This window comes from Gadus morhua, chromosome 8 (assembly GCF_902167405.1).
Source record: "Gadus morhua chromosome 8, gadMor3.0, whole genome shotgun sequence".
NCBI lineage: Eukaryota > Metazoa > Chordata > Actinopteri > Gadiformes > Gadidae > Gadus > Gadus morhua.
The window spans coordinates 19,678,518-19,702,814 of NC_044055.1; the positions used below are offsets into that span (position 1 = coordinate 19,678,518).

Sequence of the window (24,297 nt, forward strand, 5' to 3'; positions counted from 1 at the left end):
GTAACATTAAAAAATATACATGACAGAAAATGTAGGTATTTACGCAATGGTGTCAAACACACAAATCCAGCAATTGTTTATGAATTCTATAAATTTGACAGATTAAAAACCAAACCTTTTTTAAACGTATCCATCATTTATTTTATAAAGAAAAAAGGGAGCATCCATTCACCTCAACATATTAATACACAACATTTCAGGTTAAACATTATGCAGGATAACGGGGATAATCCGTTTATCCTTAAAAAAAATAATAATCGGGGATAATCCTGCTTTTTTTCTTCCCACAGTCTCACAATTACAACAATGTGATATTGCATTGGACATCCCGAAAAGCAATTATGAAGACACATGCATGGCACAAAAATACATACACAGAAAATATTATTTATATTCAACATATTAACATAAAGCTAAACGGTCAGATAATACTTATTTCTTACAAACACTGCATCTGATGCTTCTGTTTTGATGCAACGGGCTGGCCCGTCATAGATCATCAGGTCAAAAAAAATAAAAATAAAAAAAGACAGCCACCACTATAGAACTCCTAATCCTGCATCGACAGCAGCACACGCATAAATGCACAAATTAAATGATGTGAGCAATATGTGATGTGAAATCATTCATCATCCATGTTTTACGGTGCGTGTTACGAGCAACCTAAACTATGCCAACACACCACACCCTCCTAACCCTCCCAACCGGTTATACGGTGACCCTTAACGAGGTGGGCCTTCCCACACCTGGTCCCCACGCTGGTCGATGACTCAGCACACAGCTAGAGAAGTCTATGGCCTTCAGAATGCAATGCACATACAAATGACCCACAAAATGCATGCAGGCCCACCGTTAATGTGTGTGCTACTGTAAGTGGAAAGATTAAGAGTGATGGCTCAAAGAAGGAGGTTAGGGGGGGGGTATTGGTCTGGGGCGGGGAGGATGAGCTGGAGAGTAGACAGGGGTGCAGCAGGGGCAGGTGGTAAATAGAGAGGGGTCGGGAGAGGAGGGGGCGGGGCATAATCCGCTGTTGTTTGCCCTTCGTCTCTATGAAGACCCGTCTGTTCCACTTCCAGTTTAGAGGGAGACGAGTTGGGAGAGCAGCTGCTTTCATAACAGAGATGCCGATAGGAGAAACTTCACCCAGAGCAGATAGTTACAGTGCTTGGTTTCTCCCTAATAGGCTTAAATGTTAGTAAAACCTGAGGCGCTCCTTAAGAATGTACACAATAGGGAGGGGGAGAGGGTCTAGGTTTTCCGGCTAGGAGCATGCCCACAACTTGTCTAATGCATTTTCCATTTGACGCCAAAGCATAGTTTTACATAGCGACAGGATTTGCCCGTGTAATTACCGTCCATAATAGTATAGACAAGCTCACAGTGAGGTTATCGGTAAACAATGGGGACGAGGCCCACAAGGATTTGTCAGCGATACTGCCAGCAGTACCATATCTAAGCCTCAGAAAACACCAGTTAGGGCTGTGTTTATGGCTTTAGTATTCTTCTGAAGAACCGGCAGTTAGCGTTATTGGTTTTAAGTAAGATAGTACAAATGTGAGAAAAAGGGGGGTTGATAGTAAATTATACAGCAGCAGTTTCTTTCCTGTACCTGAACAGATTTCAAGTTTCCTTTGAAATGATATGTTTACAAGGTTCTGCTTCAAACGATCATTTAAACACAGAAGAGGTTTGATGCAACAACTCACAGATTATTCTAAACAAATATTCAACTATGTTTGTGTATGTGAGTATGTGGAGATTGCACAAAAACAATAATCCTGATACAAACTCCAAGGCCTATGTGACAGAAAGCTTGCTGGGACGTTCAGAACGCAGAAAGTGTCCCCTTATTATCAAGATGCTGAAACCACTATGAGGAAAGTACACCCCCTACAGGCGAGTCTTATTACGACCGTTCCCAACTGAACCAGCTGTGTGCACTGCTAGATGGCAGCAAAGCATAAGAAATCTAGATTGCCATCATAGGGATGCAGAGAGATAAGAAATAAAGTAAAACTTAATGGAGCAAGATAATGTTCATATTCATTTATGAGTCCTATTCGTGTGGTGAATAATTGATAAGCAGAGAATGTATTCAATATGTTTTTTAGTTTCCCTTAAACAATGCAATGTCAGTATAAAGTATTTGCACTTTTTAACGAACAGAACAGTCCTTCTTCATCAGCACCGGCTTGTGCAGGAAGTACTTGGATAGCGAGAATGTGAGAGCAATATGAGCACACTCACAAATTGTGCTTTCCCTTTTTGTAATTTTACTTATTTTTCAAATCCCACCCATCTGTATTTGTCCTTATATATAGCTAGTTATTAGTAGGCCACGGAAATTTGCCTTTGCCTTTATGGAGATCTTTTATAAAAGAAAATCCCATTCCGGAATGCCCCTTTAAACGATTGAATGTCTCACATCATCATAATCACCGTCATCCCTTCCTGCTCTCCCTCCTCTTCCTCTTGGTTCAGCCCGTCTTCAGTGGCTCAGTGGGACCACCACCTCAACGTAGTTGTTGGGGAAGAATCCCACACGGCCTTGCACGGTGCCCTCGAACCAGTTCTCGTCGATGCGGCTGGTCAGGGTGATGAGGTCGCCCTCGCGGAAGCTCAGCTCGCCGGGGTTCTCGGCCTCAAAGTCGTACAGGGCCTTACAGCTGGCCTCCGCTGGGGGAGGAGAGGGGGGGGGGGGGGAGAGAGGGGCATTTTCAATAGAGGACATTTTGTGCGGAACAAGGTGGGATTAGGAGAGAGAGAGAATGAAAGGGAGGGAAGGGAAAGGTGAAAGGAGATTGACAAGATTGGTAGAAATGCCCTTTAACAAGATTAGTTCAGCGCTCCTCACACAGAATTGGGTTTATCTGCGACATGTTAGCGGTGCTGTTTACGTGCACATCTAGAACGATCGAGAACACTGAGCCTCCACGAAGCAGGGAGACTCTAGCGTTAGTGACAGCAGGAGCCATGTTTGAGGCTTTTCCTACTTTTGCTTACCATTAAAACATACATGTACATACAGGGTTGCATTAATTCTCTTTCTGAGGGCTCGGAGGTTCATCAGTATCAGACAAACATCAAACCAGCAGTCACTATGTACAAACACCTTAGAATGAGAATGAAATACGGTTAGGGTTTCCAGTTATACTTAATGTAGTTAGTTGTTGCAATTAGTTTTCCACTGTTAGAACCCAACAGATACACAGGAGTTAAAAAAGCATTAGTCAACACCATCAACACCATCCAACTGAGTTATCACACCAGTCAGGCACCAGTCAGGCACCAGTCAGGCACCCCCCCCCACAGGGGGGGGGCTGTGCTTAACGGTGCCATCGCTAGCCAACACACTCACGCCTTCTGTTCTTCAACGAGGGTCCCCGGAAGGACGGACCTGGACATGCAGTTTGAGGTTATAGATTGAGGACAATTTTACATGAACAATAACTACATGAAAGAGTACCTTAAAATAGACACAATACGAATAGTTGAAATTTAAAGTCAGAGTACAAGAGTAGGCACTATTGACAGTTGAGTAAGGCAGCAGTAAACAGCCAACGGTGGCTGGTTCAAGTTCACGCGAGCACCCATCAGAGGCTTACCGGCCGAGTACGAGGGGGGGTTAGCCGCGGGGGCCGCGTAGCCTCGGCTCGCCTGCTCGGGCTCCCCGTAGTCCATGGTGGGCTTCGGCTTGGGGGTGTACTCACGCCGGGGCCGGGACTGGGCCTCAGTCACCCTGCCAACACACGGGGTTCAACAGCAGTGAGAAACCTCGACGAGAAACGCAGTGCAAACAGTCTGGGGTCCCCGGCGTATTTGTACAAAGCGGTGATGGGTTTGATGTAGTGTCGATCCGATATATAAAGTTCTGAGTCAATGATAGGAATATGTTTCAACAACCGTGGAGGAGTAGATTAGAGCATACACATCATCAAAAACCATGAGCCAGGGGGAAAAAGGCCAATGGGTTTAATTCTTGCTGTTTTAAACACAGTCATTACCTTGATTATTTGCTGGGATCAACGATTAACGTCTTAAGTGTATCAGAAGCGTACTATTGATGACTAATCCTCACTGAGCTACCAACAGTGCACACCTTTGTCCCAGCTTCTCGTAGAGCTCCTCCAGAATCTGCACGGCCTGCCTGTGATACTGCACCTGGGACTCCACCAGAGAGGACAGCTGGCTCACCTGCTCCACCTGAACACACGGACAAACACACACACACACACACACACACACACACACACACACACACACACACACACACACACACACACACACACACACACACACACACACACACACACACACACACACACACACACACACACACACACACGTTAAATGGGACTCATACATCATCCGCAGTTGGGTAGATCACGTGATCATTCAATGAATGCAGGACTTAGATAAAGACTAAAAATAGAGCACTGTATAAACAACAGCAAAGACAGGTTGGACAAGTTTGTCTGAGCAAGTTAGAATAATAGAAAAACCTGCGCCACCAGCCGAGACCTGACACACAGCTTGTTGAACCTTCTGACTGTCGTGCCAAGTTGCTATGTATACAGCCCAATGGCAGCTAATGGCATGCCTTTAGAGAAATACCAATGGGCTCTGGTCATAGATCCTGTAATCAGCCACTGTGCAATTATGGAATGGGGAGGGTCCTAGGTGAGTCCGTACACTAATAGAGACTTCACAAAACTGCTACAGATGTTCAATATGAATCAAAAAGTGTGATAGAATGGCACAAAAACTTTGAAAATCATTAAAAGTGGGTATTCACTATGATCATCACTTTTAATTCTTCATTTGACGACCTGAAATGAATGCATCGCATTCACATAACACTAAGCTTACTAATAACTGAAACCATTGTATTTTTCCATACAGTGTACTACAATGGGCCAGAAGCTTTCTTCATATGCAAAGGTATAGAGTGTAGAGCAGGGGTCACCAACCTTTCTGAACCTGAGAGCTACTTCATGGGTACTGAGTCATACGAAGGGCACCCAGTTCTATACACTCTTCTGAAATAACAAATTTGCTCAGTTTGCCTTTAGTTATATGTTACTATTAATGATTAATGATACTCATCTATGTGAAGACATGTTAATTAATTAAGTCATGTTAATGATTTCTCACAATAATTATCAACAATGACTTAAAAAAGGTGGGAAAGAGTTGTTCAAGAATGAGTAGTGCTGGTTTTAGAACAGGCCTGCGGGCGCCTCATGTGGTCCTTGCGGGCACTGTGTTGGTGACCCCTGGTGTAGAGCAATGTATGGAAGCGAATTACTGCAACCGCAGAAAAATGTAATGTTCTGCTGTTTTAATGAGATACGCATCACATTATAACGAGGAAACTATCACGTATAAACCAGAAAGCAATCACGTTTACACATGATACTGAACATACCATGTAATTCAGAGAAAACTATCACGTTCATACACAAGACTGAACTTATCTTGTAACAACGTGGGAACTCCTAAGGCATTTCTGTATTCACGTGGGAAATGTGAGATTCTTGGCTAAAGACCTGGTATCATAATACTTCCCTTAAGCAGTGTCGAACAATTGACTATCACTAACTATTGTTATGCTCCTGGTCAGTTTCTAAGAGAGCGTGACATCAGGGAATCACTCGGTTTATCGTTGCTGTTCTTATAATTAAGTGATGAGTTCAGTGTCACTTATCAACGTAATAGGTTTATTGATATCACGTGATCTTTGTCTCCTTATTAAGAGATAAGGTCATTATCCCGCGTTGACGTGACATTGGTCTCATATAAACGCCATATGGTATAGCCCTTCTGTTGTGCTACTTATGGGCTTCCGTGGTTAAACAGTGCAGAGCCACTTACGTCCGTCTCCAGCAGGTTGTGCATGGAGACCTCCGCCAGCTCTTTAGACTCGTGGAACTTCTCAAGTGCCTGCCTGAACTCCTCATCAGGGATCTTCCCCTGACGCTTCTTCTTGTAGTCCAGGTCCAGCCGGCGGCCCTCCAGCTTCTTCAGGTGGTGCTGCAGAGCGAAAGAGGTTAGCATTGACAGACAGAGAGACAGAGAGAGACATAGAGAGACAGAGTGAGACAGACAGAGAGAGACAGAGAGAGAAGATCAGAGATAGACAGAGACAAACGTTTTCTATGGTGATTGTGTGCGAAATGGACAAAATCTCCTACCACGATATGGGTCATTTCCTATCTTGATTACGATATATATATATATAACGATATAGTACATTTGTACATCGGTAAATTCTATGAACCAAATGTCTACCCAGAATAACCACATGCCTCATGATTTTTTTTTTAATAATCCTTTCAACTAAATACAAATTAAAGCATTCTCTTTTCTTACATTTACAAGTGAGTTTGATCAGAACGGTCCCAAATGAGGGAGAAAAAATAAGGGCTATCGAACATATAAAAAAAAATATATATATATATATATTATAGTAAAAATCAAAGTTTCAAGAAATATCCAATAGTACAGCAAATTAACATATAGTATATGGAAATAAACAGTAAAGGTCACTACATTTCAGAAATCTCCAGTAGGCCTACAGCAGCCAGTACTGGAGATTGAGTACTCTTTGTACTACTTTTTGTATCATCGTTCTGTATGAGAGTTATAATGAGTGATGTTATATGAAAGGCGCCACACACCCTGGGATTATACTGAGCTTAACCCCCACCCGGACACGGACATCCGAATGAACCGCTGCTCAGACAGAGACCCGTTATACTGCCCACCCCTCTCTTGGGAGGAACCATCAAAATTCACCTGAAGCTGTCCAGAAGGAGCTTCACATATCTATAGAACTAAAGACCCCTTCAAATCATTTGAGATTTGCTTTTCTTTCAAAATATCACATCTTCTGACTCTGGTTCTGCCTCAGACTGTTGGGACATTTGTTCTGTCTCACGCTCCTCCATGTTTGTTTCTGTAATTGTCAAGTATGTGTAGTGAACGTAAAGCAGGTAAGCCGTAAAGTAAAATAACGATTAAATAGCGGGAAATATCTAAGACTTTTTTCTCTCGTCCCCCGATATACATCATCATATCGCACAGCCCTATTTGGTGACCATTTATTATCTCTGCTAAGCATTTTTCCTCATCGTACATCAATTTTGGGTATATAATGCATGATCAAGAGCCTTTAGTTAGTAGTTTGTATCATTTATTGGAGGTCTATTTTACCTGGATGTCTTTGATGTCCTTGTCAGCGATGGCCTGCAGAGGATCAATAAAGTTCTGTTTGACATCGATATCCAGCGAATCCTTCACTTCTGCCAACCTCTTCATTGACTCCCCCACATCCAAGAGCGCCCCCCCTGAATAGTACAAATAAACACGCATGAACAGGCGCGCATACACACACTTCTGACATTATGTTAAGCAGGTTAATGCGTTGTATTTCAATGACACGCATTGGCACAGTAAGCAAAGCAAGTGCTGACGAACCCCATTCTCCAAGGCCAGCCTCACCCCGAGATGCGTCTTGTTTATGTAATGTGTATATAAATACATTTAAGCTGGACTAATGGGTCCTACTATTAATACTAATCTCCTTGGACCAAACCAAAACATGACTTGCATTTATGCCCTCTCTTAAAATGTTTTGATCAAAAAAAAAAAAGATCTAATGTTCCTTCTAAATCCAAAGTCGTCACACCTAACTTCTTATCGTTCACTCCCCCCTTTGAGCCCAGCTCTCATTCGCCTATTCTCTAATTTCATTCTCCAATATTCAAGGTGTTTGTCTACTAGCTGAAAGGTTCTGGGTTGTAGCCCCAATGTCCACAGACTCCCAGTGTTCATCCTCCAGCATGACGCCTCACCCCTGCTTGCTCATTAGGGAGGAGCACATACTGCACTGGGAGTGGCTTTGGAGTGTGGGCTCGATGCCTGTACACAGTACTCCTTCCTACCAAAGTTAGTGTCATCGCCCATCTCCCGTCCAAACTTGACCATGCTCTCCCCCAGCAGGCCCTCCGACTGTGGGTAGCCGGGGCTGTTCACCTGCCCGCGGATCTTGGACACCGTGTTGAGCATGGTGAGCTTGGCCCGGGCGCTCGGGTTGGGCTGGAGGTACTCTGAGGTTTTGGTGATGACATCCAGCACTGCTCTGCTGGTGACGTCCGCTTTCTGGTGGGATGGGATTGGTGGGTGAGGAGAAATGACTTTCACTTTTGGTCTTTTAGTATACTTACAGGTGAGGCAAAGGAACAATGTGAAAGAAATTGTCAGAGCTACTACAGAAATCAGTAAATACGTTTAATTTTTTGTAATGCATTATAGTTGCAACAGAGATAGTAATATTTCGTTTTATAGGGGTTTCACCAGAAACACACAACACTACGCGTGCGCACATGTGTGTGTTTGCGTGTGTGTGTGTGCTCACCTTCTCGAGGTCCTTGAAGTCCTCATCTAGTTTGGTTCCCTCGGCACCTCCAACTTTCTCACTGACCAACTAATGATGACAGAAAATAGCATATTTTTTAAACGTAAATGATTAATTTGCCAGAGATACAAAACAATTTAATCTGAAAGTTTTCAACAAAAAAAATTAAAAACCCTGGCAAGCCTGCATACATAATATCTTGACTATCCTGTCATTTCATCCACTCCCAGTCGGTTTCCATTCATGGAAATTCATGCTTTCCACTGGAGGAAGCCATGATTCTGTCAGGTCGGGACAAAAACAGAGGACCGACCTGATAGATTTACTCTATGCTAAACCACCACTGAAAAGATTCACAAATGATCTAAAATCCCTGAACTTTCCGAGCTTCAGTGCATTCACTATATTACTGATGAAAGCCACACCTGACACCATGCCCTGCATGTCTTATAGGGTTCATGAGCAAATGTTTGATTGCTTTGGCCACAGCACAACACGGACCGACTTCACTGTAAGCCATTGTTATGGCTGAGAGCTGCAACTGTTAGCTCCAGCCAGACACGGACACAGACACAGACACACACAAAATTGATGGTTACAGTTCATGGAAACACACGGATTGGTAACTAAACTCAAAGCAGGTGTTGCTCTGGGTTGTCTAACTATTGAGCCACGCGGCCTCTGAGGCCCCTCACACGGGACCTCCAGCTGTGATGTGCATTGGTCCAGCTTGGGCGATTGCTGCCTGAGATCATGGTCAAAATGTTTACATTTTCATTTATATTTAGTCAATGTGGGAATGGAAAGGTACCACTTCATGAAAAACGTGAAGTGGTAAATTCTAAAAGAAGCGGTCCCTTTATATATGGATTGAAGTTGAATACATCAGTCTAGAATAAAGTAAAATATGCCCAAACACCGTAATAGTCTCTTCAAATGTTAAACAATTGGTCAACATTACAACAAAAGGATAAATAGTGGCCACTGAGTTCCCCCGTGTACCATTTTTAAATAATACATTCACCTCTATGATTTTTTTATTGGATTGGATGTATCCATAGCTCAAGATATAGTCGTGGTTGGATTAATAGCTTGTCCAGTGAAATTATTTTTTATTAAAAGTGAATACAATTGTACACGCTGGGCCTAATCCTCAAGGACAAAACATGAGATGTGTGAAGAACCGTTGTTAGGCAATACTGTTCCTACGGATTTGCAAACAACCTGTACAGCAAGAATGGCATGAAAAACGTATGCTAATGAAACTAACTAGGTATCTGGAATCTGGTCTGGGTGCATGAATAGCAGAGATTCCAGTTGTCACTCCCAACATAAAATGTGTGTCTGAGCAGGATAGAGAAGAATGGCAAAATGAATACATTTTGTCAATCCCAAATAGCTGTATAATGTTATAAACATACAGGCTTTGATTATATAAATGAAGATGTGCTCTAGCCATGACATATTGTGTAGGCCTAGCCTACACCATACCTTAACTTAGTTCTCGTTAATTATCCTTCACTTTGCCTTACTGCATTCCCTATCTTTTGAGATTGTCAGGTTATGCCTATCAGCCAGGCTCCTTAATCATACTTAGTATGACGCATCGATTTAGTTGGATTTAAGATAACGCATTAAACTCCAATGTCAAACTAGACCAAACTGGAAAGAGGGAGTCAATCAAAAACAAAGAACTTCAAAGTAGATTATATAGTAACCTCGTTGGTAAATGCCATCATCATCATCGTCATCATCATAATCAGTGGAAAATAGTTCGAATTCCCTTCATTTTCAGAAAACTACTTCCAGAAAGTATTACAGACCGAAACAACTGTCTGAAGAGAGAACATAGTCAATGATATCCTTCATGAAACACAGCAGATGGGATCGGGAATGTTGATGAATTACGCTTTCCATCATAATGTCGTCACGTTCTTGAAACAACGTATTGTAATATTAAACAAGAAACTCACATTGTTGGTCGGAAGCAAACTAATCCTCATGTTTGTTTCTAACACGCCACTACTTGGTGACAGTGATGACAATGTGAACGAAAAGGCTATCATCTGACAGCTAGCAAACAACTTTAGCATTATCTTGGTACATTACGATCCTATTAAGACGTACTATCTTATGTTTAAGCCTGGTTTAAATTAAAAAACGTATCCTGTGTGAAGTGTATGAGTGCTTTTAGTTTAGTATAGGTCACATACATTGCAAATTAACTTCACAGACTCAAACTTTTACCCCTCGCTAGCAGTAACGCTAGCTTTGTTGCCATGTATTAAGCGTGATAAAGATCTTACCCCTGGATGTACTGTCTTACCTGGCTGGCTTTGTAAAACTGCTTCTTAAATCCGGCAACAGACATCCTTAATCGCCAATTGTTACAAAAGTTAATTATTGAGTAAAAAAACTGAAAGTTTGAACCAAGTTGTGCCTTGACCACTGCCCTGTTTTTACACGTCTTCAAACTTTGCACCAACAGTGCAGAACCCGCCACCAGGCAGCCACACTGTATTTCCTGGCTGAGTTAGACTCAGAAGGGGCGGCTCTGGGGTAATAAACCAACCGTTGCTATTTAACGCTCACATTACCCTTCCCAGACAAACAAATGGCTTTATAACCTTTTAAAGTTTACAATGGCTTATATATACATTTGAATATCCCTAACTGGTGAGATAGGCCTACTGGTAGGCTACTATACTGTGAAGCCGATACTATGATCTATTATCTACTTCACAATATAATACTAGTTAGTAAGTAAGACCACTATATTTGCCATCATGGAGTCAACTATCTAGTAACTAGATCGTCGACTCCATGGCAAGAATTTAGAAACACATTTTGAGCACAGTAAAGACAGACATATCCTTGTTTCAAAACTTGTTTTTATTACATTCTTAAAACCCCATATAATGTATCTTATTGGACAACATATATGACAATACATATTGAACTGTGTCTTGAGTTACACTGTGTCGGGAGTAGTAACATATTGTTTTACGTTTTGTCATAGAAGAAAAGAGCAGGGAGTCAAATTTGGAATAGTCCATTATTTCAATATAAAGTAGATCACTTACTTGACAAGACAAGGACAAAAAACAAAAATTGTGAAAAGATTGACAGATGAAAATCACAGCAAAAGTACAATGAATCTGAATAATCCTAATAATTACAATATTAGGATAAAAAGGACTTTTGACACTGTGTGAGAACATTCACAAAAATAGAGTAACCCTAATCACCACAGTTATACAGTTATGGGTCTCATCTTAGGTGCAAAGGTGTGTACAAGGCTAGAAGACACTAGTGATACGGTCACCTCAGGGAGCACAGCTAGCCCCCCCCCCCGCAGTCCCCCTTAAGTTCTGAAAACGAATGCTTTCTCATCAGTTCCAATCCTTCTAGCACGCAATGCGTTGTTAACTAATCTTCACTCTATGGCCAGCATCTCTATTCCATTAGTCATAAAGCTTGTTGTTGTGAAAGTAAACTTTAAGAGTAGCTTTGGAACTCTGTACAAGTACGTTACAAGTTGCTCACACAGAAAAACGTCGGCATGGGCCTTTCTATGCATTCCAACGAACATCAAGGGCTAGCCTATCTCGGAGGGGCCGGTGGGCGGGGGGGAGCTGCTGTTGTCTCTGTCTGGCCACTGGCTAGTGCCCTGTGAGGAGAAGAAGGAATAAGTGCTTGGTGTTTCCACAACTACCGGATCCTAGTACTACTGAGGGAGAGAGGTACAGCAAATAGGCAAAAATAACAGTTATTCCAAACAGCGCCAAAGATACCCATTAAGCCGGCCGATGTCCGACCAGTAACCAGAGGCGCCCGACCAAAGACATGTCCACAACACATAATACCTGCTGGTTCGAAATATGCAAGGGGATGGGGAAACCCTGGGTTTCAAAATGCTCTTACAACATTGTTCATGAATTAAACTTTTGCCCCGCCATCACATTCCCTCCACGTCCTCCTCTCAGGAGTGTAGAGAGCCAACGTGGCGAGTGAAAGTTCAGGCGCAGGATCACGATAATGTCTTTGCATTTGCGTGGGCAGATCGGTCTCCCTGCCTTGCTGGGCGAGAGATGAGTGTCCACGCTTGCCAACACCAACATATCAACAGTAAATGACCTCAAACAGATGGGGTCGTTTTATTATAGTATGATGGGGGGGGAAGAGGGGGGGTTGCCATGGAAACCTGAGAGCATGGTCCAAAGAATTGAGTGTTTTCCTGGAGTATCCGTTTTCTCATGAGCGAGTGTGATTCCCTGAATCGCGTTTGCTCGCCTCTCTTCTCACCCTATGTACTGCACTCACACATGATCGCCCAGTTTAATAGAATTATCTATTTACATTCTTATTTAAAATATTTGTTTATAAATGTGTATATAAATTAGAGATAATTTGATCTGTTCCTGACTGAGTGGCATTTACAAGGGATGGGGGAGTGTGGGACTGAGGTTTCTCTTTGCATTACATCGTGGGCCTGCAACAGGCAGCACCAAACACCATCTAGGAGTGGCTCTGTTGGTGTGTGCATGCGAGACTGTAGATAATGAAAGCAATTGGGACAGCCGGGGCTGTGCCTTGTGTAATACCTGCTTTACTTTCATAATATCAGGACAAAATATATACAAAATCAATGATCTTGGTCCCACTGAGATGGTCAGTATAATTATGTTATAGGAGAGAATGAGTTTCTATGTGTACCATACCAGATGTATCGACGCACACAAAAAAGAAAAAAGACATAACTGGAATATAAAGACATTATATTCTTACCGACCACCACGGTTTATGAAGGAGAATTATTTAGCAGAACACTCTGAACACAGAGTGGCAAGTTTGTACATTCACTGTTTGGTTCTTGCTTGTGCACTGGTGCTTAAAACATGAGGTACATTCATGACCATCCGATCCGGAGGACCAGCAGTCAGAAGAAAAAAAAATAAAGTGTTGTAGCTTCTAGCTTTGAGCTTATTCAGGCTATGTGAGCTCACATTTCCACATCAGGGTGACGGTAATGCTACGGTATCAGAGGAGCATGAGCGAGTGTGCGGTCTGTGGTGTAAGGTGCTGCTTTGCTGAGGAAAGTGGAGGACTAGCTTGGGATCATGAGACACCAAGTATTTAAAATCCTGGATTGTCTGAATATATGCTGGTTGTTGGGAGTCAACATCTTCACCCTACTCTCTTCTCTGCTCTGGCGTTACCTGCTCTGGTCTTCCCTACACTCTCCGTCCATCTGTCTAGCTGGCGGTGGAGTCAGGGACCGACATTTCGCTGCCAAACACCTCCCGGTACAGAGGGGGGAAGCAGTAGGCGGTTTCGGGGTGCACCAAGCGGAAAAACTCCAGTTTGTCGTTGTGCCGGTTGCTGATTGACTTCATCAGGGGCAGCTTGGACACCATCTGCAAGGAGAGAAAGGTAAACACTTTGTTTGGTTTGGAGGTCCAACATGCAACTTTCCATAGGGTAATGGAGATTGGTCCCCGTCATTTACTAACCCCATTTAGTCACGTAGAAGATCCTTGTATCAGCGTTACTAAAATGGTATTTTTTAGATGCATGTGATTAAGGTCAGAAGATCAGATGCCTACAGGTTAGACTACACAGGGTGGGGTAGGGGTACGAACCTTACACCATAACGAACCCAGAACCGGTCAACAAAACACTAACCAGCGCGAAAACACCTCAAATCCAATATCAAGCTCACCATGTCTAGTTTCTCGTCTGAGGCCCCACTCATTTGTAGGCTGTGCTGCAGAGCCAGGTAGACCTTCTTCTGGAGCCTCTGGACCTTGGGGCCCTCACTCAGCCAGGGCCGATCTGCAGGACACCAGAACACCACCATCAGATAAGATCCCTAATTTTGTCATCTCCCTCACATCTTCCCCCTTTACCTTGACGTTTACATTATAAAACTAGCTTTGCGTAAGTGGCATTGATTCACATTCACACTGTATCCTTAAAAGTGTAATTCCGGCGAAACTTTAACCCAGGCTCTTTTTCGGCATGAAAACCCAAAGTTGCCCGGAGCAATGTAACAGCCCAAATGGCTTCCATGTTATTGGCTAGGGGCACAGCGAACGCTTCCAAATCGGCATTTTTTAACAACCAATATTGCTCAAAATAGCACCAACCTAGGCAGTAGCATGAATAGGGTCCCTAACACATAAGTCGATTACCGGCTACCGTAAATAATATAACAGAGGCGCCAACACATTTAAAACAGCCAAGTATCAAGAGGGGAGATTTTTAAGTTAAATTTGTTGGCACCTCTATTATATTATTTACGGTAGCCGGTAATCGACTTGAGTGGACTTCCTGGGAAACATGGACCTACCGGAAAGGCACAGACTTGCAAAACAGTATTTTTTTAATATACTCCCGGTACGCTGACAAAGTTGTTAATGATTTGTTTTATGTGCAGGGACCCTAATCATGCTACTGCATAGGTTTGGTGCTATTTTGAGCAATATTAGAGTTTAAAAAAGGCCAATTTGGAAGCGTCCGCGGTGCCCCTAGACAATAACATGGAGGCTTTTTTTATGGGTTTTCATGCGGAAAATATGTTTTCATGTGTTCAGTTTTCGCCGGAATTACACTTTAATACATAAAGTCCAAGGTCCTTAAATGTCACATTGGTCTTACGATTGGTATGGTTAAAGTCTATACATTTATATTTAAATGTATATGCAAACTAAAATTGAAGGTCTACAATTTTGTTAAAAAACGAAAGGTCCACCATTATAGTCTTGAGTTGGAGTACATGCACATGAAAGGCCGCAATGAAATGCACTGACCTGGGGACAGCAGGACTGCAGCACTGAACAGAGCCATCTCCTCATCCGACAGCTGCAGGCGGCAGAGAACCTTTCCAAGGTCAAACACTGCGCTCACCAGGTCGTCACAACCTAGAAACACAACACAGTATCTTCCATGAGGCCCGTTCCACATAAAAAAGTCTTTCAATTAGACAAGATTAGATTACCCCAGTTTTTGCTATTTACCTACTAGTTATTGAACAGATGTTTTTTATCAGAATGAACAAACAGTGAATCCGGATATTTGTTGTTGTTAAAGCAGGCCTGAAGGCGGGATGAGCACACTAGCCACGACACTAGCCTTGATTAGTGTATGCGCAGTCATGGACTGAACGGACCATAGACACTACACTAGCTCTCACCAAGTGCTTTGAAGAATGGAGCGGAAGCAAACTTTCCATCAAAGAAAATGCTGCCGTTGGTTGCATTGAACGCACGGCACATGCGTATGAGCAGGACCTCCAAGCAACCTGCATGTGCCACCACAGATAGAGTAAGAGGAGGAGGGGAAGAAGGAGGAGAGGATGGAGAGGTAAAGGTTTGGAGACAAAAAGACAAGAGAGCAACAGTTAGCAGGTTTCCCACTTGGTTTTTAACCGGCCGAAATGGGACTGTACGCAGCAAATCAAGGAAACAGTTTGGGGAATTATTTGCGGTTGAAGTGCTGACCTGCTTTGAGTAGGATTATCTGATCGTTCTGGCACAGGTCCATGAAGCCAGCGATGCGTTTGGCAAACTCCACCACGTATTGGATGGCATTGGTGATGTGGTGGGTACACTGCTGCCACATCCACTCTGCAGGCTAAACAGGAAATACAATTCATTACAAATAATTAAATAAAAAAATAATGTTATTATCAGTACTACCAATCAGGAAAACCGAAGGCAGAGTAGTCCAGCAACTACAGTGGTTATTCACACACCTCCCCAGTTTAATGTTACAAAAGACAGATCCAATACGCCAGTTAACCAAAGTGTACCTTTGATTGAAAACTGCGGGTTTCCTCGGGTGAGTATTGAACCCAAGTGAAGAGTTTCATGTCCTCCACGCTGTACTGGCAGGTCTCGAGGTGAGACTTCAAGATACTCTGCGTGATGCGCTCTGAAACCACACGCAAACATACAAGATCTAATCAGACAAGTGTCATCGCTTAGCAGAGATCCATGCTAATACGCCAATGAGTTATTGTAATGAAGTGTGTTTTGTCGGTTTTAGATCGAGGACTAAGATAATTAATGGGACAATTATGAGAAGAATTGGATTGGAGGCCACTGAATCCATCAGGATGGACTCACCGAGTTCCGTTATGGAGCAGTCATCGGGCAGCTGGTCCAGCAGAGAGGCGTGGGCGTGCACGAGCAGCGCGTGCGTGCGAGAGTGTGTGTGCATGAGCGGTATGCCGCTCCCGTCGGCCCCGTCCATCCTCGTCTGCTTCGGCGAGCTCCGATTGGACAGGGACGAAGAGGACGAGGAGGACGAGGAAGAGCAGCTGGAGGCGTTCCCGGCGCTGTCTCCGGCCCCGCCCCCCAGGAGGTCCAGGCCGGAGTAGTCGCTGGCCTCCTCGGGGGTCAGGGGGAGGTCAAAGAGGTCGGGCAGCGCCGCGATGTCCTCCAGGTCGCTGAGGGCGGAGCTGGAGCCTCCGGTGCTGTAGGAGCGGCTCAGGCCTCCTTCTGCGTCCTCCCCCGCGGCCCCACAAACGCCCTCCTCCCTGGGCAGGGACAGACCCCCGGGGCCTCCGCCCGCCGAGACCAGGCCCTCCTGGGACTTCTGGTGCTTCTGCACCTCGGCGTACAGGCTGTCGCGCTGCTTCTTCGACATGCGGCCGAACTTCACCGCTGATGAGGAGATGACAAAGACAAACGCGGTCCAATTACTCGTGGCTCCAAAATGTTGTTTTACAGGAACTTGTGTCCTCGGAAACGTGGTGAAGCAACAGCTCTCAATGACTACCCTCCCCCCCCCCCCCTGATCTGAGTGATTAAGTTAACTCCACCAGGGAGCTCATGACAAGTGACAAGTGTTTTTTTCCCACGCTCACCGTCTCGGCTCATGCCTAGTGCCAGACACTTCTGCAGCCGGCAGTGTTGACAGCGGTTACGGTTGGTCCTGTCGATCAGGCAGTTCCTCTGGCGCGAGCAGGAGTACATGGCGTTGTTTTGCTGGCTTCGACGGAAGAAACCCTGCACACACACACACACACACACACACACATCAATGCATGAGATACCTGCACCACGACATACATGCACATATTAGACGCAATTAATATGTGACGCATTTAAAATACAACGAATTACCGTTTTCCCCTGAGGATAAGAGCGTGCCCTTACCTTACAGCCTTCACAGGTGATGACTCCATAGTGGATCCCTGAGGACTTGTCCCCACAGATCTTACAAGGGATGACCTCAATTTGAGCTGCAGGGACAGAATGGACATGTGGGGGGTGACTTCACTGAATTAAAATGTTGAATTTTTTAAAACTTAAAACCTGACAACGGGAAGCAAAAGGGAAGAGGGAGACGTTCAAAGAGAGCCACGTCCAACGTATCGTTTGGGGATATTGAACCATTGAGTAATTGCTCATTTAAAGATGAATAAACACTTGGACACAAAGCCTGTGGTTTCGCCTATATTTGGCGAGGGTGAGGGGAGGGGAAACAGCAGGTCTCAGTGAGGCCATGTGGTAATGGTTACGGGAGAATGCTAAAACAGCAAAGCAGAAAACGCATTCAAACGCTTGCTGCAAAAAATGTAATTTGGAGCTAAATAATCTCAAAGACAAGGATTGGTTGCCCTGACAGAGAGTAGATACATACAGCTTTAACTACATCGAGACACACACACCCACAGAAGTAGTACGAGACCAAAATCACAGGCGAATGTGTCACTTAAACAATGATAAAGGTCAAGTTCATATCCTACAACTTCATGAATGCCCTCCCCCTCTCAAGCCTACAGAGAGGATATTATATATGGAAAACCATTTCAAACCAACTTTTCTAATGATCCAAAACCACAGAAAAAAGTATTCTTTATGTTTCCTCAAATGAAAACTTAAACTGTTAAAACAGACTTATAAGGGCTGTTGCAGGCCTGCAATGGAAAAAGGTCTCCTCTCTCCACACCCTCCCCGTTGTGGCGATTATATAACTCCTGTCTGCAAGCATTCCACAAACACTAGGCGCTCGCTCTCCCTCTGACAGAGACCTCCCTCCCACTCTCGCCGGCTGCCTGCTTGGTATTGGCTGAAGAGCGCCCTGGTCCTTCCTGGGACTGGCCCAGTGGTCAGCCTGTCACTGAGGGGCAACAGTCTGTCAGTCCATGTCGACATTCTGTCCTACTGACACAGTTTCTCACTGCACAGAGAGAGAGAGAGAGAGAGAGAGAGAGAGAGAGAGAGAGAGAGAGAGAGAGAGAGAGAGAGAGAGAGAGAGAGAGAGAGAGAGAGAGAGAGAGAGAGAGAGAGAGAGAGAGAGAGAGAGAGAGAGAGAGAGAGAGAGAGAGAGAGAGAGAGAGAGAGAGAGAGAGAGAGAGAGAGAGAGAGAGAGAGAGAGAGAGAGAGAGAGAGAGAGAGAGAGAGAGAGAGAGAGAGAGAGAGAGAGAGAGAGACTGAGGCCTTCCGTGTTAAACCATCCCGACAGGACTTTGACCTCGCTACCAAAGGGTATTTTGAATATATTAGGCAAGGGAATGAACCAGGAGGGGTGTGATGCATCAAAATCAAACCTTGTTCCAACTATAAACAATAATTATGCAAATTAGAATATTTTATTTATTCCCATATCAACTTGTGAATATGTGAATAAGTATACTCTTGGTTGTAATAATCAAGTTCTAGAACACATAACCAACTGTTGGTTTGAGTGAAACCAATCATCATTGGCAGTGAATCATCTCATTGGAGGGTAATACCCAAAGAGGACTTTCCCTTTAAACCCTAGGTACTTCAGTCTAGTGAGCAACAGGGAAGTGGCATACTGCATGTGGTATGAGGCCATGCGAGCCAAGGCATACTTTAAAGGCCAGATGCCAGCAGAGCAGTGCGCCTAAACATGACTAAACTCTGACATTGGGCTGCTGCTTATAGCGTTTCTATTCTGGTCCTGCTGGAGGAAGGTCCAACATCAGGGTCCCCTCAGAGCAGCCCCAAACCAAACATGCACACATATTCATGGGCCTTCTCTTCAGACATGCCTTAGCATGTCACGTCCTGAATTAAAACCTATTGATCTCACATTACCATTTGTATACCTGTCTCTCACAGCTCATACCAGAGCTTATAAAAAATCGGAGTTAATTTTTCATAAATGCCATAATTAGTTACACATTACAGGTGTGACATAATAACAGTTGGTACATCAAAGGATGACACTCCACCCTGAACGACAATCGACCCCTGATCAAGAAACAAAGCACATCAGGCGTGGCGGGCTGGAACAAAGTATTATCACCGTAACAATGGGGAAGTGTACAGGGAATACAACGATAACAAGCTAGCCATGTTATCTTGTCTGTGGCCCAATCCAGTAGTAGGCCAGTAAAAACAATCGTGAAACATACTTTATGGTAGATAATATATAGATGATTTCTTCTTGCTATCTAACACTGAGCAAACGCCAACGAGAGACGCCCCACTAATAGGCCTGCGGCCAACGTCTAACGGCGGTTACTGTGTAACTGAGTCTGTGGCAATGCTTGATTAACATGACTCTTCAAATTACAGATTCAGCAGCAAACCCACAGTAACACATCCCCAAGCAACAATAAGGCTATTTTGATTCCCCGTCCCACAGCAACGAGCCTGTAGCGAAGAAACAATCCATGTTCACACAACACATACAGATGCACAGAAGCATGTTTCACAAAAGGCTTCCAGGTTCTCTCCAAGGCAGTTGGATGTTATTGTTCAATCAATGCAAAACATTCAAATAACCCTGCATTAAGATTATTCTCGGACGGGAGATTTGGCTATCACGGCTGCTTTGCTATACGGAAGGTTGTGGGAAAAAAATACATTTGGATACAACACAAGAAAATCCAGATCCAGTGATTCATTTGACCAAATGGAAGATTCATATCAGGCTTTATTTTGCATCTGATTATAGGGTGGACATGCACAGAGACAAACTGGATACGCGTTGAGCTCATAGAGGTTGTGTTGTATGAACTGAAATAGGCCTAACAGTGGAGGATAACATGGGGGATTTTCCACTGATAAGAATAGAGCCAAGAGTGTCATGGGACTCGGCCACACAGAAACATAATTTTTATATTCTATATTTAATTGAGCAAAAAAGGGAAACTGAACCATCCTTGTGTCTACCCGCAACAATGTGCCTGAGGTTCTCAAGCAGGCACATCTGTGTTTAATAACATTATTAAACAACTATTGCAGATTCAATAAGCTAAAAGTAACCGACAATCCAAAGACCTGTCGAGTTAGTTTGTTTACATTTCGATATCCTGCCAGAAAGGGGGACCTCCCTTGACAAGGTTCAGTTGGCCCCAAGACCACCTTTCCTAAACAGCTAAGGTTCTTCTTTCCCCTATGAAGCCAGAGTCAGCTTGGCTTTTGCTCTGGACGATAAAATGAATGTGGGCCTAAACTAATCGCACAACACTAATAGGCCAAAATGCCTATTTAACATGCTATCTTTTCATATCCAATTTGTATATTCGATAGGTATCAGGCTCTTTAAAAGTTGTTGCCCAATAGCATGGTTTTTGTAGGCTGTTGCCACGCTGACAGAACTTCCAAGATCAACCTCCAAGAACCCTTTCGGGCGCGCTCTGCAGCCGCACATGAGGCTGCAGCCGTCTGCGGCAGGCAGGGCTCTTCCACCAGTCGGTCCCACTCCTGCCCGTCGCTGAACGATGCATAATCTTCATTGACATAACTAGGTCAGTGGAACAGCCAAGTCGTTCTCCCTCTGCCACAGCAGCGGTCCATGCCGATACCGCCACAATAACAACATGCATCATTCAACTAAACACGTCAATTTCTCAAGCGCATGTAAACAAACAATCGTCGTAATACGTGCAGTGAAGTTAGTTGCATTAGGGCTTGGTATTAACATTTCTAAATGCAAAGTTGAAATAAGACAATATACATTTATAAAGCTAGATATCTGGCTTTATAATAGCTAGAATGTTCGAACTCAATTATGAATTCAAAATCCGAACCAGGCCTATCCGAGCAGTGTATACTTTTCTGGATTACATAATGTATTTGTTTAGCAGTGGTTCCACTGGCCCCTCCCTCTCCTCATTGCATAACTCAACATGGATCCCAGGCAAAGAACTACGGATGGAGTCCCAGGTGTGATATGATGATGGACACTTTGGCTTTTCCCCGTTCAACTCCTAATAACATGTTGGGGACGTTCTTGAAGTGTTCCAATGCATTCGTTACTTTAACAGCAATTAAGAATAAAAGGAAAAAGCATTGGCCTATATACATGGAAATGCAATGAATGGGTTTTCAGAGGGACGACAAACATTCATGCGAAACTAAGTTGTCACCACCAGAGCATGCAGCTTTGCAGAGGCTCGGAGCGGTTTATGCAGTCATGAGGCATTAACGTGATACGCAACAGAAAAGGCACAGGCGCTCAGAGCGACTTGAGGCCAGTATCTGTGCAGCGCATGTGGCAATTTCGCCCTTGAAACAACCATGTTGTTAACACAAAGTTCGGCCAAAAACGACAATTATTAATCTTTTACAAAACAATAATGACCACTCACCTCTCATCTTCATGTGTAGTTGTTTTTTGCCTGGCAGTCAGTCCTCAGCTACATGTGGCCAGGAGTTGGGGATTAAGCAGCGAAAATAAAAGAGTCGAGCCAGTGCACCTTGGCTCCGTTAAAATGAACTTCGATGCAAACAACTCGAAGTCAATTCGTTATTAAGACAATAATGTTTCCTTCGCGTTCAACAGAGTGTGCCGTTGGAAAAACAACCATTAAAAGGTGTATCTTGCTCGCATGATATCCTGTCCCTGCACGATAACATGTTATTTTAGACGGAAATCTCCCCGCGATGAGGCTTCGGCTTGTAGGACTCCCAGTTATTCTGCCTCCCCTTTACCGTGACTCTCCTCGTTTGCTTTTCTCCCAGTCTACCCTGCTAACCTAGTACTTAGTTCCAAGCGTGGATTCTCTGACATGATCTCACTGGCAGCGGACCGTCGTCGAGTCCTCTCGCGGGACCGCGCACTCGGGGACGAGTTTAAGGAAGCTTGGCGATTGTTTTTGCCATACAAAAATACGATCAAACCTATCGTGATTTCTAGATTCCTCATTCCTTTGTTCGAGACTACTTCATATCGGGATATTAATTGTTGTATCGTCTATAGAATAAATAAAGACGCGTCCGTCACCAAGTTCAACATCTTGCAATAAATGTCATTATGAAGGGAATATCTGGTAGTTTCACATTACGTGCAAATTCCAACCCCATACAATTATCACACATCTGCAATTAAAGCGAGAGCCACATTTTTTACTCATACTTTAGGCTGCCAATACCTTACCTACTCAACAGATCGTTATTACCTAATACAGACCGTGCATTGCTATTTACATAAAGCATTGAAACGTTTACATACTTTTACATAATATTTACATGTAAATATTACACTCATAATATCGTTATGAGTGACAAAAAACAAGTTTCTGATAAACCATGGAATCGAAGTCTCTTGTTTTTTTAATGATACTTTATGCAATTCATTAACTGGTATTATTTTCCATTAAACATGAAACAAGCATGTTTCTGTGAACATAAGAATCTGATAATGGATGAGTTAAAGTGATTGTAATATAGTGGTGTGTGTGTGCGTGTGTGTGTGTGTGTGTGTGTGTGTGTGTGTGTGTGTGTGTGTGTGTGTGTGTGTGTGTGTGTGTGTGTGTGTGTGTGTGTGTGCGTGCGTGTGTGTGTGCAGACTTGTTTATGTATGCCTGCGTGTGGCTGCTTGTGTGTATGTGTAGGTGCGTGTGTGTGAGTGTCTGTGTGTGTATGTGTGTGTGTGTGTGTGTGTGTGTGTGTGTGTGTGTGTGTGTGTGTGTGTGTGTGTGTGTGTGTGTGTGTGTGTGTGTGTGTGTGTGTGTGTGTGTGTGTGTGTCTGTGTGTGTGTGTGCGTGTCTTCGTGTGTGCAGACCTGTGTGTGTGTGTTTGTGTACATGTGTTGGAGTTGTGATGATGCAATTTGTTGGACAGGCTGTTATAAAGAGCAAGAAGTCAGAGGGAGATTATCTGAAGTAGGTTAGTGGAGCAGCAACACGGGACAGTGCTACCCATAATCACAGGCTAGGCTATACCTCTTACCCTTTATCTCTAACTGTGGCTCTCTCAAAATCCCTTTCTTTCAACAACTCTTTTCACCACAATGTCCTTTTTTCTAACGATGCAACATAATGCCACATAATTGTCTCTCTTTTTATTGCTGTTATCCCATTGCTCTTTCTGATATTTCTCTCATTTATCATCTGTTGACATGTGTCAGATCCCACAACAAACTCAATGATTCTGTCTTCTTTCCAACCTTTTTCAGGCAACATTTCAGGGTTGCCAGCCATTTTCTACCCCCTTCTTTCTGCTCTGCTGTTTTCCCCTCTTGCTCGCCCCTCGCAAGGCTCCTCTACAGCCCCTCTGTTCCACGTCTCCCTTGACAACGGCAGTGACACTTTGACCTTGGCTCTTACGCAACCACTGAGCAAGCCGCTGGGCTGGCTCAGTAAACGTCGGTGTGGAGGAACAGGAGAGAGCGTGAGAGAGGGTTTCAGGGAGAGAGAGAGAGGAGAGGGGCGATCGACATTGCTGAGACAAACCAGACATTTTTGTGACTAAGTCAGAAGTGAAAGAAGTCAGTAGGGAAAGGATAGAGAGAGAGAAAGAGAGAGAGAGAGAGAGAGAGAGAGAGAGAGAGAGAGAGAGAGAGAGAGAGAGAGAGAGAGAGAGAGAGAGAGAGAGAGAGAGAGAGAGAGAGAGAGAGAGAGATAGAGAGAGAGAGAGAGAGAGAGAGAGAGAGAGAGAGAGAGAGAG

At 43.9% G+C, this 24,297-nt stretch overlaps 2 protein-coding genes across 3 annotated transcripts; both read right to left on the reverse strand.

Moving 5' to 3' along the window:
- Window positions 1–115: 115 nt before the first annotated feature.
- Window positions 116–10,954, reverse strand: LOC115549453 (endophilin-A2). Of its 2 annotated transcripts, XM_030364661.1 has the most exons (9): window positions 10,746–10,954; window positions 8,420–8,488; window positions 7,947–8,163; window positions 7,216–7,349; window positions 5,875–6,033; window positions 4,100–4,203; window positions 3,606–3,739; window positions 3,359–3,397; window positions 116–2,676 (listed from the first exon to the last, which is right to left on the reverse strand). In XM_030364661.1, the coding sequence occupies exons 1-9, from the start codon at window positions 10,788–10,790 to the stop codon at window positions 2,489–2,491; spliced, it is 1,089 nt and encodes a 362-aa protein (XP_030220521.1). In that variant the 5' UTR covers window positions 10,791–10,954; the 3' UTR covers window positions 116–2,488. The 2 variants fall into 2 exon arrangements, with proteins under 2 accessions (XP_030220521.1, XP_030220522.1); XM_030364662.1 differs by lacking the exon at window positions 3,359–3,397 and having other exon boundaries at window positions 10,746–10,953.
- Window positions 10,955–11,292: 338 nt separating this feature from the next.
- Window positions 11,293–22,481, reverse strand: LOC115549440 (nuclear receptor ROR-beta). Its single transcript, XM_030364642.1, has 10 exons — window positions 21,999–22,481; window positions 17,584–17,669; window positions 17,292–17,433; window positions 16,549–17,088; window positions 16,233–16,354; window positions 15,922–16,054; window positions 15,615–15,722; window positions 15,232–15,342; window positions 14,142–14,254; window positions 11,293–13,836 (listed from the first exon to the last, which is right to left on the reverse strand). The coding sequence occupies exons 1-10, from the start codon at window positions 22,009–22,011 to the stop codon at window positions 13,675–13,677; spliced, it is 1,530 nt and encodes a 509-aa protein (XP_030220502.1). The 5' UTR covers window positions 22,012–22,481; the 3' UTR covers window positions 11,293–13,674.
- Window positions 22,482–24,297: the final 1,816 nt, after the last annotated feature.

Excerpts from the sequence above, each read along its gene's own strand:
- LOC115549453 (XM_030364661.1), bottom strand. The coding sequence starts at position 10,790 with ATGTCTGTTGCCGGATTTAAGAAGCAGTTTTACAAAGCCAGCCAG. Across the intron at positions 7,350-7,946 it reads GGGCGATGACACTAACTTTG|GGGGGGCGCTCTTGGATGTG; the intron begins GTAGGAAGGAGT and ends TGTACTATTCAG. Across the intron at positions 4,204-5,874 it reads ACAACCTGCTGGAGACGGAC|GTGGAGCAGGTGAGCCAGCT; the intron begins GTAAGTGGCTCT and ends CCGTGTGTTCAG.
- LOC115549440 (XM_030364642.1), bottom strand. Across the intron at positions 16,355-16,548 it reads CTGCTCCATAACGGAACTCG|AGCGCATCACGCAGAGTATC; the intron begins GTGAGTCCATCC and ends GTGTGGTTTCAG. Across the intron at positions 14,255-15,231 it reads TGCAGTCCTGCTGTCCCCAG|ATCGGCCCTGGCTGAGTGAG; the intron begins GTCAGTGCATTT and ends GGTGTCCTGCAG.